This window comes from Equus quagga, chromosome 18 (assembly GCF_021613505.1).
Source record: "Equus quagga isolate Etosha38 chromosome 18, UCLA_HA_Equagga_1.0, whole genome shotgun sequence".
Taxonomy (NCBI): Eukaryota; Metazoa; Chordata; class Mammalia; order Perissodactyla; family Equidae; genus Equus; species Equus quagga.
In genome coordinates, this window is record NC_060284.1 from 28,109,470 (window position 1) to 28,125,077 (window position 15,608).

At 34.9% G+C, this 15,608-nt stretch overlaps 1 protein-coding gene across 2 annotated transcripts in view; it reads left to right on the forward strand.

Moving 5' to 3' along the window:
* The window catches only part of FNBP1L (formin binding protein 1 like), a 119,081-nt gene extending 106,441 nt beyond the window's left edge, over positions 1-12,640 (forward strand). Inside the window, exons 10-15 of one of the 2 annotated variants that reach the window (XM_046645335.1) lie at positions 1,649-1,758; positions 5,729-5,861; positions 6,252-6,346; positions 8,266-8,414; positions 9,835-9,993; positions 11,288-12,640. In XM_046645335.1, coding sequence (XP_046501291.1) covers positions 1,649-1,758; positions 5,729-5,861; positions 6,252-6,346; positions 8,266-8,414; positions 9,835-9,993; positions 11,288-11,295 — 654 coding nt within the window. In that variant the 3' untranslated portion in view covers positions 11,296-12,640. Of the gene's footprint in view, positions 1-1,648; positions 1,759-5,728; positions 5,862-6,251; positions 6,347-8,265; positions 8,415-9,834 lie in introns of both variants that reach the window. The other variant, XM_046645334.1, reaches the window with a different exon arrangement.
* The last annotated feature ends 2,968 nt before the right edge of the window (positions 12,641-15,608 follow it).

The window sequence follows — 15,608 nt, forward strand, 5'->3', positions numbered from 1 at the left end:
CAAATAAACCACATTGAGATATGTTTCTTCACTTTATTAAATAGTTTTGCAAAATTTGAAGAAATATTTTTAAATATATAAATTAGAAAGTTTTATCTTTAGCACAGATATGGTAGTTTTCAAAACGTATACCCCAAATTAGATTAAAACTGAGAACTTATATTGATAATTAACCACTAAATTTAAACACATCTTGTTTAGGAAATTTTGCCATTCATTTAGTTTAGAATTGGTTGATAGCAGATTCTTATTTCTGGTGACTGGTAGATTAAAAACCAAAAGCCAGTTAGACAAGATGCTCTACTCTTTTTAGGAAGGCTTGTCAAATGTTCATAATGTGCAGGCCACTTGGGAAAAATTCTAGAGATTCTGTTAGTAATTAAATGTTACATTTGATCATGGCTCATCCTAAAAGTGAGTTTTCTCTTTTTTAAAAGTAAGGGAAGCATTCTTATAGATGGTGAAATAAAGCAATTTAGGATATGTTATAGGCATAAGTGGCCTAAAGAGCAAGGATGTATGTATTTTGGGAGTTCATTTCAGCAACACTTTAAAAATTGAACTTGTGTGTTCTTAAAATCACCCTTTTTTTAAAAAAATGAAAATGATAGATGCCATCAATTTATGGAGTATATTAAAAAACTTAGTGTAAACATGGGTTTATATTAAATGGAATCAATAGTTCCTAATATTGGCTCTGTTATGTAATCTCTAATAAGATAACTAAAGTAACAGTGACATGATTAACATTTAAAAGGAGAAAAGACATTTGAATCAGAAATTTACATCTAAATACTAGCACTTTTTCTTAAATAATAAAGTTTCTTGAATATCAAAGCATTAAAAAATTTTCAAACATCAAGCAGTCTTCCTAAAGAAGGATTATGTCTTTCTTTGGATTATTTGTTTTTTTCAGGAACAACTGAGGTAATGTTATTTGGTTGTACAAAAGGATAATTGAAAATAGGCTCCTTACTGGAATATAATTTCTACTTATATTTCACTCAGTGGATAGTTCTGTCTTTTGTTTTTTAATGATTACATATGTTTTGGTTCTAAAGAATGGTGTAATAAATATAATCATTCAAAGACTATATGCAGCATTAAAATATATTTCATTAATTAGATTGTCTTTATGAGGTAAGTTGCTTACTTAACTCAATTATATGAACTTTTCATATTTTCAGTCTGAATATTTGTAATATTCTCACTACCATGGCAGTGTGTTTGATTTGGGAATGTGGTGATATATATAAAATAGTAATTTGTATAGATGAGAAATGTTACATGTTTCCATTTTGTTGTTGTTGCTGTAAGAAGGTTCATATGTATTTTTTTTAACTCTGCCAAGACTTGAAAATAATGTGATACCAGTCATTACTAGTTGTCTGTATCTGGTGATATTTTTACCTATTCTATTTTGTGATTTTATAAACTGACTGGAATTTGAACTCTTTCTATAATACAATTGTTTTAACTAATATGTGCACATATCCATGTAGATATCTTTTTCTTAAAAGGGATTGTTTGGGGCTAATTTGAAATTAAACTTGAAATTGATATATATTTTTTATTTTGTAGCAAGTATATTTGAAAAAATAAAATTTCCTGAAAATGTCTTTTGTAATGATTTAGATTCTCTTTTCAGGGCCCAGCGCTAGAAGATTTCAGTCATCTGCCACCAGAACAAAGACGTAAAAAACTACAGCAGCGCATTGATGAACTTAACAGAGAACTTCAAAAAGAATCAGACCAAAAGTATTTTTCCATTAAGTCTTCTCTACCATAGCTCTTCCTTTCAGGGTCTACTTTGAATGACGTGTTTAAATGTGATGTATAGAAGGTTTAAAAATTATACGTCCTAATTGAAATATCTTTTGAGGGAAAAGTACAATCCTAAATTTTGGAAAATTTTATGGTTGCTGTGTCACAGGTAAAAATGAAACGTTGGAGAGTTTCTTAGGTTGCAGATTACTTATTGGATCTAATGTATATATTTATACCATCCATAAATTTGCAAAATACTTTGATGATTCATTATCAAAAGTAGTTTCACTAACACTAACCACCTTATATACTTTGCTGTTTTCGTTTTCCTCTGGTATATAAATTGAGTTCAGTAGAAACCTGAAACTATATTTTTTTGCAGCAAAATATGTTGGCAAACAGTGCTTGACTACTTACAGCTTCTGACTCATTCACTCATAACTTTGATTTTTTAAAAAATTTTATAAAAAGTTTCCTTTAGTTCAGTTGTGTTTTAATGAATATAGAGTTACGATAAATAAAGGGTTATTACAATGGATTGGTGACTTACTGTTTGCTTTTACACTGAAGCTAAAATTGGAGAGTAAACTCTAGCATGAGTGAAGTTTTTATGTTAAGAATTGTACATCAGGTGTGATGGGGTGCTTAATCATAAATGAAATCTTGTATTACAGTTGATTCTCATTATTTGTGGCAGTTGTGCTCTATAAAGTCACCGTGAACACTGAATTAGTGAATACTGAAATGAGAAGTACAGGGTTACACACCAGTTAACCTCTGGTCACATTTTTATCAACTGATCAATACATAACCTTGTTTTATGTGTGTTTCTGTTTAAGGACACATTATTTAGTGTATAGTTGATTCATTAACTTTGAACTTAGGGCCAACAGCACTGTAACTCATGCCTGAACAAAGCTTTTCTAACGTATGTATTTTCTCCATAAGGTACATGAAAGCCTTCTTGTACTTAGGAGCTAGATAGCTCTTAAGTGTTATGCGTAGAGGCTATTTTAAATAGAAAAATCACCAACAAAGAGCAACAAAATGTAAAAAATGTGGCATTAAATAGAACACAAAGAGGACCCTTGTTCAGAGTGTCAGAGTAGAAACAAGAAGTTAGACCATCTTCTTGTTTGACCTCAGCTGAGAATGCGCATGTGCATTAGATGAGTCAAATTTTTCACCACTCTTTGCGTGGCTCATGACTATGCAAGTGCCTTGAGTGTTCATTTTGGGGTTACAAATAAATTTTAGGAAGTAGGCAATTCACAAATTAGAATCTGCAAATAATGAGAATCAACTGTACCAGTATAAAAGATTTTTTTAATTGAGGTATAATTAACATTTATGTTAGTTTTAGGTGTACAACATAATGGTTCGATAGTTGTATATATTGTGAAATGATCACCACAATAAGTCTAGTTAATGTCTGTCACCATACGTAGTTACAAAAAAAATTTTATTTTCTCATGATGAGAACTTTTAAGATTGACTGTTTTAGCAACTTTCAAATACAGTCAAGTGCTGCATAACGATGTTTCAGTCAATAGCAGACTGTGTATACAACAGTGGTCCCATAAGTACTGTATAGCCTAGGTGTGTAATAGGCTATACCATCTAGGTTTGTGTAAGTACGCTCTATGATGTTCACACAATGACAGAATCACCTAATGACGCATTTCTCAGAAAATATCCCTGTTAAGCAACGTGTGACTGTATACAATACAGTATTATTATCTATAGTCACCTTACTGTATGTTACATCCATATGATATAATTTTAAATGTTAAAATATTTCTTATTAGAGATACATGTAAATAGTCTCTGGAAAATTATAACATTTAATGTAATATTTAGGGCTTATCATATGTAATAACTATCAGGATTATAGAAGGTATAAAAATAAATAAAATGTAGTCCCTGATCCTAAGAAGTTCACATTCTAATTGGGGAAGATATGACTCAAACAATTTAATTTCTATACAAGCTGGATTACCATAGCTGCTAATAGAGGTATAAATAAAGTTCTAGGGGAACGTTGAGGAGAATATAATGAATTCTTACTGGGATAATTAAGAAAAACTTGACTGGGGAGATGTTGGGAGAAGAGAGAGGAGGATGATGTAGGAAACTAATGTTTATTGAGGGATTATTATGTCCTAGGTACCAAGCCTAGGCATTTTACATGGAGTGTATGTCATTGAATTCCTCAAAATAGCCCTCTGAGGTTGTTGTTCACATTATATAGATGAAGAAACTAAGTATCAAATAAATCATGATTTATCTACAATTAGATAGCTGATAAATGTCAGAGTTGACATCCAGACACTAGCTAGTTTGTCCCCAGAGCGTTGAAATTAGACCTTGATAGAAAAATAAGGTTTGTCGGTTAGACAAGAAGTTAGACAATAAGGGGAGAGTAGGAGCATTCAGGGAAGAGGGAAAAATAAGAATAAAGGCAGAGAAGTGTGAATGTTCTTGCCATTGCCTGGAATTGGCTCTAGGCCAGGGAGATTGGTTAGAAATTGTGTGGAGTGTAGTAGCAGAAGATGATAATGAAAAGGTGTAGGATGAATTATGCAAAGTCTTGAATACTTTCTTGTGGAATTCTGTAGATATTGGAGAGTCATCAAAAGTTGTTGAAAGAGGAGGTGATATTATCACCTCTGTATTCTACAGAAAGATCATTGAAAGTAGTATGAAGAATAGATTGTATAGGAAAGACATTGGCAGCAGGGAGACCAGTTAGGGGACTTTATAATAATCCAGATGAGAGATGCTGAAGGTCTAAATTAAGAAGACATGCTTTGGAATAGAAAGGAGGAATAGATATGAGTCATTTCAAAGGCAAAGTAGGTCAGACTTTTCGCCTGATTGGATGTCCAAGAAGAAAATAATGGAGGCATTAAAAAAACAGCTCAGGAGAATAAAGACTTAATTGAAACAGTAAGAAAAAATAAATTTGGGGCAAAGATAATGAATGGTCTTGTTTATGTTGATTTTTGAAATATGTGAAAAATTCATATGGAAGTAGTATCCACTTGGGTTTGGAAATTAAATCCAGAACTTAGGCAAGAAAGAGGACTGGAGATACATATTTGGGAATCATCTGAAGATAGGTGATATTAAAACAATAAGTCAATTATATTTCTAAAACGTAATGAGATCATCCTCAAAAAGGAAGAATGTAGGATGAGGTGAGAAGAAACCTTTGTCATTTTATGTAATACACATTTAAAGAATGAACAGAAGAAGAGAAGGAGCCAGTGAGAGAGATTATGATACAGTAGAGGTGAGAAGGGAAAAGAAAATGCAGCCTTCGGGAGATCAAGAAGGAAAAGAGTATTAAAGAGTGTTAGTCAATAATGTCAGATGTTAGAGAGAGTCAAGGAGAGCTGATTTGAGGCATAACCTTTTGTGATGTGATAAGTGAAAAGTGAAGAGGAGATGAATAACTGAAATTAGAGGGAGAAGGGCAAGTTAAAGATGGCATTCCTATTTCTAGCATAGATGAGTGGGAGGATGCTGCTGCTGTGAACTAAGATAAGAAACACAGGTGGAATAGTGTTTCTGGGTGTGAATATAATGAGTTTGATTTGGGACATGATGAGTTTAAGAATACTGAGGAATATCCTTCCAGCCTTTGATTAAACCTATGTATATATACGGATATAGACATAGATGTATATGTAATCTCTTCATTTAGGAAGCAAGAAATAAGAAATGAAATGCTTTTTTTTTTAAATTCTGTTTGTTTTAAAACTGTCTCCATAAATTACTAACTCTATGTACATTATTAGCTTTATACAGATTATCTTTAATCACGTAATGTTTGACTAAACTTAAAGAGATATGACTCTTTTTAACTGCATGTGAGTCCCCGAAATCAAGTGAAACTCTTTTATCTGGGAACATATGAAGTGAATATTTAATTCTGTGGCTTCCTTTTCATTTTCAGAGAAGCACTCAACAAAATGAAAGACGTGTATGAGAAAAATCCACAAATGGGGGATCCAGGGAGTTTGCAGCCTAAGTTAGCAGAAACCATGAATAACATTGACCGCCTGCGAATGGAAATCCACAAGAATGAGGTAGATTTGTTATTTAGCAGTTGTCTAAGATAAATTCATTTTTGTGAACTTCATTATGATAGATTGGTTTTTGCTAGAATTATCTTCAAATATTTATTTAATTATAGGGTTTATAAGCTAAAAGTAAGGTATCATCATGGTATATAATCTTTAGAATGAATCTCTCATTGAAGTATTTTTTTAATGTAAAAGTTTATATAAAACTAAACTTAGGCTATTATACTATTTTTTTATTAGCTGTAAAGTTGATTATTGACCAAATTGGAATAAAGGTTTCCTGTCTGTAAGAATTACGTAATCATAAAAACTCAAAGCACATTTTAAATGTAAAATATCTTATGAGCTTTTAAAAATATTTTGAGCTCAGTTTTACTTATTTTTTTTCTGAAGGCTTGGCTCTCTGAAGTTGAAGGCAAAACAGGTGGGAGAGGAGACAGAAGACATAGCAGTGACATAAATCATCTTGTAACCCAGGGACGAGAAAGGTCATTTTTTGCATTTTATTTGTATTTCTTCTTTTCCCCCAAACTTTTCTCACCCTTTTGTCCTAAACTTCATATCATTCTTTTTCTTCTTTTCTTATTTAACAAGTTTGGCTTTTAGTAACATCAGTCTTTGGAACCTAAATAATTTTCTGTTTCTTTACAATAGCTACAGGTGAAGTATGAAATTTCATTTTGCTGCTCAGTTCTAGTTTGTCATGCATCCAAAAACAGAGGTAGGAACGTAGAAAATTCAGAGCCCCAGTCTGGAGGTACAGGCTTCTCAGACTTGGGAAGATTCCCTTAAGGTTTAGATGGAGTTGGGTAGCTTATGAACCAAGGAAAAATTTAACTGTCAAATTGCTCAAAGTTTCATGAAGAAAAAAAAAGTGTATTGTTAGTTTGGAGCAGAGCTTCCAACAGACAGTTTGCTAAGTTTTTATGTTTTCATACCGTTTCTGACATTTCCCACCTATGTGTAATATGTCTTCATTTTTTTTAATAATGAAATCCAACAAATTAGGATTTACTTCAGAGAAGAATTTGAGAAAGCTAGTATCAAATCTTGGTTTACTACTTAATTACAGTGTAATTTGAGCAAGTTCATTTTTAGTGCTCCGTAAGTCTCATTTTCCTAAAATATAAAATAGAGATTAAAATACCAATCATACAGGGTTATTAGTACTAAATGAAATAATGCATGGAAAGCACCTAGGGTAAAATACCTAGTAATAGTATGTGCTTGATAAATGTTATTTCCTCCTTCTCCCCCTCTCCTCCTCTCTTCCTCTCTATCCTCACCTTTTGAAAGAGTACATATCTTCACTATATCAAGAGATACCCAAAATATACTGGTTTTTGTTATTAGGTAAAACCTAGATTAAAATAATCTAATCTCTGATTTGTGTTATTTAAGAACATGGCTTCCAGGCATACTGAAAGTACTGCTAAATCTAATCATGTAGATTTTTCCATTATTAAAATCTTAGCCAGTCATTTAATCCTTTAACAAAATTATTAACATTTTCTCTCTTTGATTTAAAAAAAAAATTTACGAAAAATATGCCTTTGGATTGCCTATTCTTTTGGATTTTCTAAGTTACTAACTTCCCTGTTAACATGATTAATTGGAAATTAACTTTCCTAGAAGTCTTTTGGTTTTCAGTAACAGAGTGAGTACCCTACCCTGCTGACTTACACTAAAAAGGGATTTTATTGGCTGATCTAGGAGCTCAAATGATATCCTCAGGACTCGGTTTCTCTCCACCTCAGAGTTCTGCCTTCCACTGTGTTGGCTTCATTTTAAGGCTCCATAGGGTGATCTTCCAAGGCTCTAGGCTCATATCTCTCCAGGTTCAAGTCCAGGGAAAGGAAGAGAGCTTCTTTTAAAACAGTCCTGAGCAAAAGTCTTTGCATCTCTTATTTACAGGCCTACTCATGACCTATTCACTCTGGCCATTCAAGTGCTGTGCTAAGATGGGCCCTCTGGAGCCAGGACAGAACAGCTCCACCTGAAGCCTGTGAACTGAACATGGGTCTGGGTGGGTTCCCTAAGGAATTTAGGGTTCTCTTGCCAAAAGAGGGGGTGATGAATCCTGGATAAGGAAAGACACGTGTCCACGATGTTTTTCTATTTTATCTCTGGACCCAGTGATAGCAAGATGTATTTACTAAATACATGCTGTGTGCCTAGAACATTGTGATCTTTTAATTTTTTAATTTCAGGAAATTCAACAAAGAAGCATATTATGTTAGAAGGAATTTACATATATAGTCAATGTTTAAGAAAGTAAAGGCTTAATTTGGAACTGTGACGTTGATATTAGATTCTCTGAATTGATCTTGAGGACATCAACTTGTAGATAACATAAAAAGTTTCCATGTTTGTGATACTTGATCAGAGATAATTCTATGTTTTATAGTCCTGAGGGAAGTTACACTGATGATGCAAACCAAGAAGTCCGTGGACCACCGCAACAGCATGGTCACCACAGTGAGTTTGATGATGAATTTGAAGATGATGATCCCTTGCCTGCTATTGGACATTGCAAAGCTATCTACCCTTTCGATGGTATGATTTTCTTAATATATTGTATTCGATAAAGTTGGTTCCTTACAGTCTGCATACTTTGAGGCATCATGCATTTTAGTGTTCTCAGCTAAATAATACATTCTCAGAAAATTATAATCCCAGTTTATTAGTATGAATACTTTCATTTTAACTGTATTACAAATATAGAGATTTCCTTCCATACATGAAGTTGAAAGAAAATGACTTATATTATCAGCATCCTAATACAGATTATTATTTAATAATAAACTTTGGTTGGTACTTTGGCCAGAATTTCCCCCAGAGATCTTACTGATGGTACATGTACTCATCATAGTTGAAGCAGCTTGAACGTGTAGCCCAGCCCAGGAAGTAGAAGGCTGGTAGATGTCACTTTATGCTCTTCCTTGTAACTTACTAACATAGAGAGACAGGTACAAGGCAAGTGGCATAGTTGAATGCCACCACCAGATCCTGACTCCGTAGGCCACATTTTCAGGTGAGAGAAAGAGAGAATGTGATAGCTTCTCACTATGCTATCCTTTCCCCTGTGATAGTTGGAGACCAAACCTTGTGAGGGGAGGGAGGCACTGTGGCACTCTCCTGCAGATTTTTGGTTACCCCTCCCTCTCTTGGACTGTGAAAAATCCTTTTCCTCGACTTACAGAGGAGCACAGAAACACCTTTACAAATAAGTTGTAAAATGGTACATGGGTATCCATTGTTTTGGTTTTAAAATTGAGTAAAGTCTTTAGTTACTCCTCATTCTGATAAAATAATATTAAATGAGATCTTGCTATAAGGTAATCTAGAGAGTAGGGAAGGAGTTTGCTTATGTTAAATGAAAATTCATTTGAGAAAATTGTTACTGCTAGGCAGGTTGGGAGTTGTTGGGAATTTGGAAGAGAGCCCTGAGGCTGATGAGGTTTCGAAGGAAGTTTGTGCTTTGTGTCTATGATCATGCTGCTTCTACCATCACCAGAGTTGAACCTGTATTTTTCTCTCTGCTTTCTTCAGACTATATTCTTGCCTTTTTTCGTCCCACCATCTCATTGTCTTGTTACTATTTTCCTAATGCATGCTTTATGAATTTTCTAGATAGCAACACCACTTAAATTTAGCAAAGGAGTTGGAGTAGTGAAATGGGAATTAGAGTACCCTGTCAAATCATATGTCGTTGTGACTCAGATACTTCATCTGTTACATAGGGGTAATATTAATGCCAGCCTCACAGCATTATTGTACAGTTCAAATGAGATAATACATATGAAAGTGTTGGGTAAACTACAAGGCATCATAGAAATGTTGTTGCTAATGAGAGTCGGGGCTAATAGTACTAGGTACATTGAAATCTAGTGGAGTTTCGTGTTGTATTTGTTACTTTGATTTGAAATTATCACTGTGCTTAAATTATGCTTCTGCTATGAAAACTCTGATCTAGGACATAATGAAGGTACTCTGGCAATGAAAGAAGGCGAAGTTCTATACATTATCGAAGAGGACAAAGGGGATGGATGGACAAGAGCTCGGAGACAGAACGGTGAAGAAGGCTACGTTCCCACATCATACATAGATGTTACTCTAGAGAAAAACAGTAAAGGTGCAGTAACTTACATCTAAACTAACCAGGCAGCTTTGTTACATGTGTGACCTAGGAACAGTAACAGGACGAAAACACGTTGAATAGCTGGGAAAACATAAGAAAACTTAAAGGGCATCCAAGATTTCTTGTTCACTATGTGAGCTGAGTGTAGGCCCGATCTTAGAGATGTGATTATTACCACAAGAAACGGTTCTCGTGATGCTTTACCATTTGAGTGATGTTGCTGTGAAGCTTACTTGATGCCTTTTGCTTTATGTCCTGCTTAAGTCTGTGTGAAGGAGTTGTGTTTCTTTGCCTTATAAATCATAGAATTTGATCTATTGAGCAGGAATCCGTAGATAGAAAACTCCCCACCCTCCTACACTTGGCTGCAGAAAGCACAGTGACTGTAGTGAGTTCAAATAAGTAAAACTGCTCTGAAATGCTATAGAAAGCTGACTCCCAAAAGAATGGTTTGCTCTAGGAGTTTGAATTTAGCTGCAGTTTTCAGGAAGAAAAGTAATAGTTGGCTAATTGGATAAAATAAGAATGTAATCATTTTCATTTTCCTACCTATTCTTAACTTTGGTTTCCTAAAGGAAGAAAACAAGCACCTAGCACATAATCTATTTTAGTAGTAGTCCAATCAAGAGACCTGCAAAGTAAATCAACCTGGTCTGGCTCTTAGGTGAATAAAATGGCTTTCTTTTGAGACCTGAAAATATTTTCAGGCTTAGTCCTCGTAAATAATGTGCAAAAAAAAAGCTTCTTTCCAAATTAATTTAATGCTTATATTTTTCATCTTGAAAATTTCTTGGGAAGTATAACTTCAGTGATTATTTAGCATTTAGCAGTTATACATAGGAAAGTAAATTCTAAATAAACTAAGAGGAAATCTTGAATGGAGGGGAAGTACCAGGAAATTTTACTTTGAAAAGAAAAACAACATTTTTGACTAACTGGGTTAGAGGAAGATATCTGTGCCACCATTTAGGGCATTTCCTCATTTTAATGCTGAATCATCAGTTACTAAGATAGATTTTTTTTCCAATTAATTTCAACAAGCGTTTGTTGGTAACACTGTACAGTCAAGGATTGTGCAGTGCTAGTTGTGTGGGAAAGTAAAGTGAGGAAGCAACTATGGGACTGGTCCTTAATTTTGTTCGTGTTCCAGATTTTTTTGGTGTTTTCAATAACTGACTATAAAATGATTTTAGAGACATTTGGGACGGACGCTTTAAACTGAACACCCCTTTTGGTCTTACCAAAGGTCTTCAGTAATTGTTCTTTTCTTTTTCCTCCTGGACTGCAGGTTCCTGAAGAGGGTTTCTGAGGAAATGGGCAAGATGTTGAAGGAGGTTACATGCAGCTGCTTTTGGGGGGAGGGTATTAGAGTTTGTCAGGCTCAAAGAGAGAGTGAGAGAAGCAAGTTGCATGAGTGCATGCAGACATGATTATTTTTTACTAACTTCATCAGCATTTCCATACATTGTTTTTAAAAATCATTGTAGTACTACTCCTTAAATTCCTCGTTCACAATTATTCACGTGAAGATAAAAAGCCAACAATGGCTAACCTTTTTTCCATTTATTTTACTGATGTCCAAATCAGGAAAAATACAGAGCTGTCATTAAATTTGTCTTGCCTTTGGCTGTCCCAACAGGACTGTCTCCACCCCAGCTCTGTTTTAATTGGCTTTTAGACTCGTTGTCTGTTAGAATCCTTGCCATTTGTCAGTGTCTGCCTGTGCCACCTCTGTGCTTGCTTAACATCCTGTTGCATGTCTAGAGTGATCGGGCTAGATTTTTCAGGCATGTCTTTATAATCCCTTGTTCTTGTCGAAGTCTTTGTTTTGTTTTACATTTGTAGCGCAAATCACTTTGTCAGGCATCTCCAGCACTAATGTTTCCATCCTAGTATTTGTGTATGCTGCTATAACTTCCCCACTGCAAAACATTCCAGTTTTGACATTATGAAGAAGTAGTTTGTGAACCTGAAGTATTTATGATAAGAAAAAGAAAACATCTCTGCTCTAACCTATAGCCCCATTGAAAGAACTCTTTGAAATGTGATACATCTTCAGCACCTCAGTCTGGGAAGAATCTATAGTCAGCACTGAAATCCTGGCATAATAAACACAGAAGATACTCACCACCTCAAGACAAAGGACTGTTGTCAGAAGTCAGCTGCTTCCATTCAAATGCTGCCTTAAACTAGAGTGCCTAAATCTGTTGATTGCCAACACTACCACTACAGTATCCCACAAAGGGCTTTATGTGTCAGCTCAGTGCGACCTCCTTCAACTCGGCAGTGCTGCTGCAGCTGCTGATACAGCCTCAGTAGGTGGCTTTTAGAGCTCTACCACATTTGATGGTGCATCTTCAAATTTTTGCATCAAGCTAAAGACATGTCCAAGTCCATTTTACTTTACGCTGTGTTTTTATGAGAAGTTTTATGGACTGCTCTCCTCATTGTCTTTTAATTTGGGGTTACTGTGTTCTCATTTGATTATTACAATGATAGTCTGTTTCCAAGTGATGCTTTGGTTTGAACCAGATAAAATTTAGTGAAACTTTGTAATGATCTATGTGCACTTTTACTTGTAAAATGGAAATTCCTGTATGTTTATACTTGTAAATATAATTGTCGTTAGTGCCCCTATTGCTCCTGTTGTCCTGCCTCGAATTTGTGGTTCTGTTAATGACTTGTATCTTAACTAATTTCTTAGTGGTGTTTAATAGGGGGATGGGCGAGGGTGGGGGGGATATTTGTACCACGGAAGCTTCATTAATTTGGTTCTTTACTGTTTTGAGGGAAGAAAGAGAACGTGAAATGGTCTGTGTATTATTGGATTTTAAGCAATATTCTAGAAGCTGTGTGACTGCTTTAACAATTTTTTCCCAGTGTTATTTGAATCGTACTACCAGTTATACTAAAGCTGAATGACAATTGTGTGAAAGTTAATGCCTTCATAAGATCAAGTACACCCCTGTTACACAGCTGGCGTATTGTGTGTTACCTTTGAGGCTAGTAAAATATAAAGTTTAGATTTTGAATCTCATTACAGGGTTATTTATATAATGTGACATTATTCAATACTGACAGACTACATAAAGTAGTTTTAAAATCTAGTGCTATTCTTATTTTAAAGGTTAGCAATGAGGAGGATATGTGATCTGGCTGTGTTTGTCTTCTGTAAAAAGCCTGAAATGCTTGTGTTTTTTTGGCTAACAGCCACAGAGGGCAAAGTTTAAGGCTTTCTTTTAAGGACTAACTGTTCTTTTCAAGCTACTGTTTGTTTTTCTAAAAGCAGGATTTGTTTCCCTAGGAGGCAAGTTCCTTCACGTGGAATAGTGCAACCTGTATATGGGTTATTACACTAGGAAAGACATTTGAACCTGCACACTTTAAATCATTCTTAAATTTGAACGTGTGAATTGTCCAAAAGAAATCTTTAATTTTTCAATAATTTTTACTCTCTTTGTGCACATGTTGATTTCTTAATGGTAAATGCTTTGTTCAAGATAGTGTTCTCTGTTGAGAATATTTTCATGGAATAAAACAATCTTTTCACGGTCAGTTAAGATGAATAGTGTGTTATCTGTTATTGCTATGTAAACTAAAGAGATATAATGATTTTGTTCTTGAATGTGCTAACTTCCAGATAATACAAAGTAGGTGACATGTTCCATAAGTGGAAGCATGTGTGTTGGCACCTTTTTTGCAAAGCAGTTTTGGAAATTTTATTCTAGTCTTAGTTTCTCTCAAGCTGTCCTAGGGAAAAAAATTAACTATTTCTTTAGAGTGAATTTAAGTTGAATGTAATAATTTGAATTTTTTGTCTTTGTTCCACATTAGCTGTCCTGCACAGACTTTGCTTTTACATTATCTTATCCTCTGCACCCATAAGAACTGTCCCTGTACTACATAGCTTGATCTAGCCACACATTGGTCAGCGTTTCCTGTGCTTCTGCTTGAATTCCTAATCAGTCAGAGAGAGCACCCTTATCTTCCTGGCATTTCAAAGCATGGGAAGAGAATTTTTCCATAGTTAGTGTCACATCTGTCATTTTAGGAAATTTTAATTTCAGAAGATTCAGCTTTTTAAAAGGACAAATACGAAGGTATGACTAGGGTTGATCCTGAACAATGAGGGTTTGCAGTTGTTGAGATGAAAATCTAGAGATCCACGCTAAGCTTGGAAGTAGGGAAACACAAAAAACAAAATAGCAGGAAAACAGTGTCAACAAAAAAACTCAAAACAATGAAAAGGGCTTTTACTATCTAAACTATGATCAGGGAAGTCAAATCCTGCTTGCTAGGGAAAGATAACATCCTAATAACAATATTAACAAAAGGAAAAGCATCTCCAGACTTGGTGAAAAGGATAGATTTTCTTTGTGAAGAAGTTAGTAGTTTAGGTGAAAAAATGCTAAAGAAACACCAAACCTATTTCAGTGAGTTCATATACCTGGGATCAAATATATTCCTGAGTATAGTCACTGTTAGTAATCTAAGAAACTATGGAAATTATAAGTGGTGCCAAAAGATTAGGGGATGGGAAAATATAAATTTTGAAGAATAATTTCTGGGAAGTTTGACAACTCTTTAATGTACTTGATAATTTTGTTAGCATTTAGGAGAAAATGTAATGGGCAACTGACCTAGGTCCTAAGAATAAGCCACATCGAATTAGTCTCATTCCTTTCTTTTTATATAAATGGGGAACTCTCTAGACAAAACTGTCTTGAGTTCAGCACACTTTCTGTATTGGACAAGATTTGCTCATTTTTGCGCAATGGTGATAGCATTGCTGTAGAGAATGGGGGCTTGCTTGGATTTGGTAAACCCAGAGTGTCAACCTCAAGAACTTATTATGGAAGATATATGTATGTTATGAACCATAATAAACATAAATCTCTCTCTCAATTTAAGAAATAGAAAATTACCATCTCTCTCTCCTTCAAAGATAACCATTATCTTGAATTTTATGTTTGTTGTTTTGTTTTTCTTAGTTTTACCACATGGGTATTTTTCCTTGACCTGGTTAGCTTCCCATGGTTTTGATGAAAGATGATGTCATACTCTGTATGACCAGGCCTGATACTTGGCCACTGCACACTGATATACCCACAGTTAATGCTAAATATTGAAATATTTCCATACTGGTTGGTAAACAGTAATTCTGAAAAGTAGTAAAACTAGTTAATCATAAAAGTTCCAGTACGTGTGGTTTGTCTCAGAAACCACTCATGGCTCTCCGTGATGCATTTCTGGTATTTCAGGTGTTGGGGAGTCTTCTCTGGTTTTGTAAGCCCTTTAGTGGGAGAGGGACCTAGGTAACCAAGCTGAGGAAGACCTCTGTTCATCCTCCAAAGAAATTCCTTAACCTGCTCAAGGGGAGAAGATGTGTCGTAAGTTCTGGTAGCAGCTGGGAGACTGGAAGGGAGTGTGGGTAGGCACAGGTGTTTGAGGACATAGTCCCTTGTGGTGTAGTAATGACCCTTTAGATGGTTTTTAAAGTTTTGTTTTATTTGGCACCCTACTCTGTGGTAGAGGGTGGCCTGTCTTGTGCTTTAAAGAGAGGTGAGGAGAGGGACTCTACCAGGACTCTGTTTAATACCCAGAAGAGT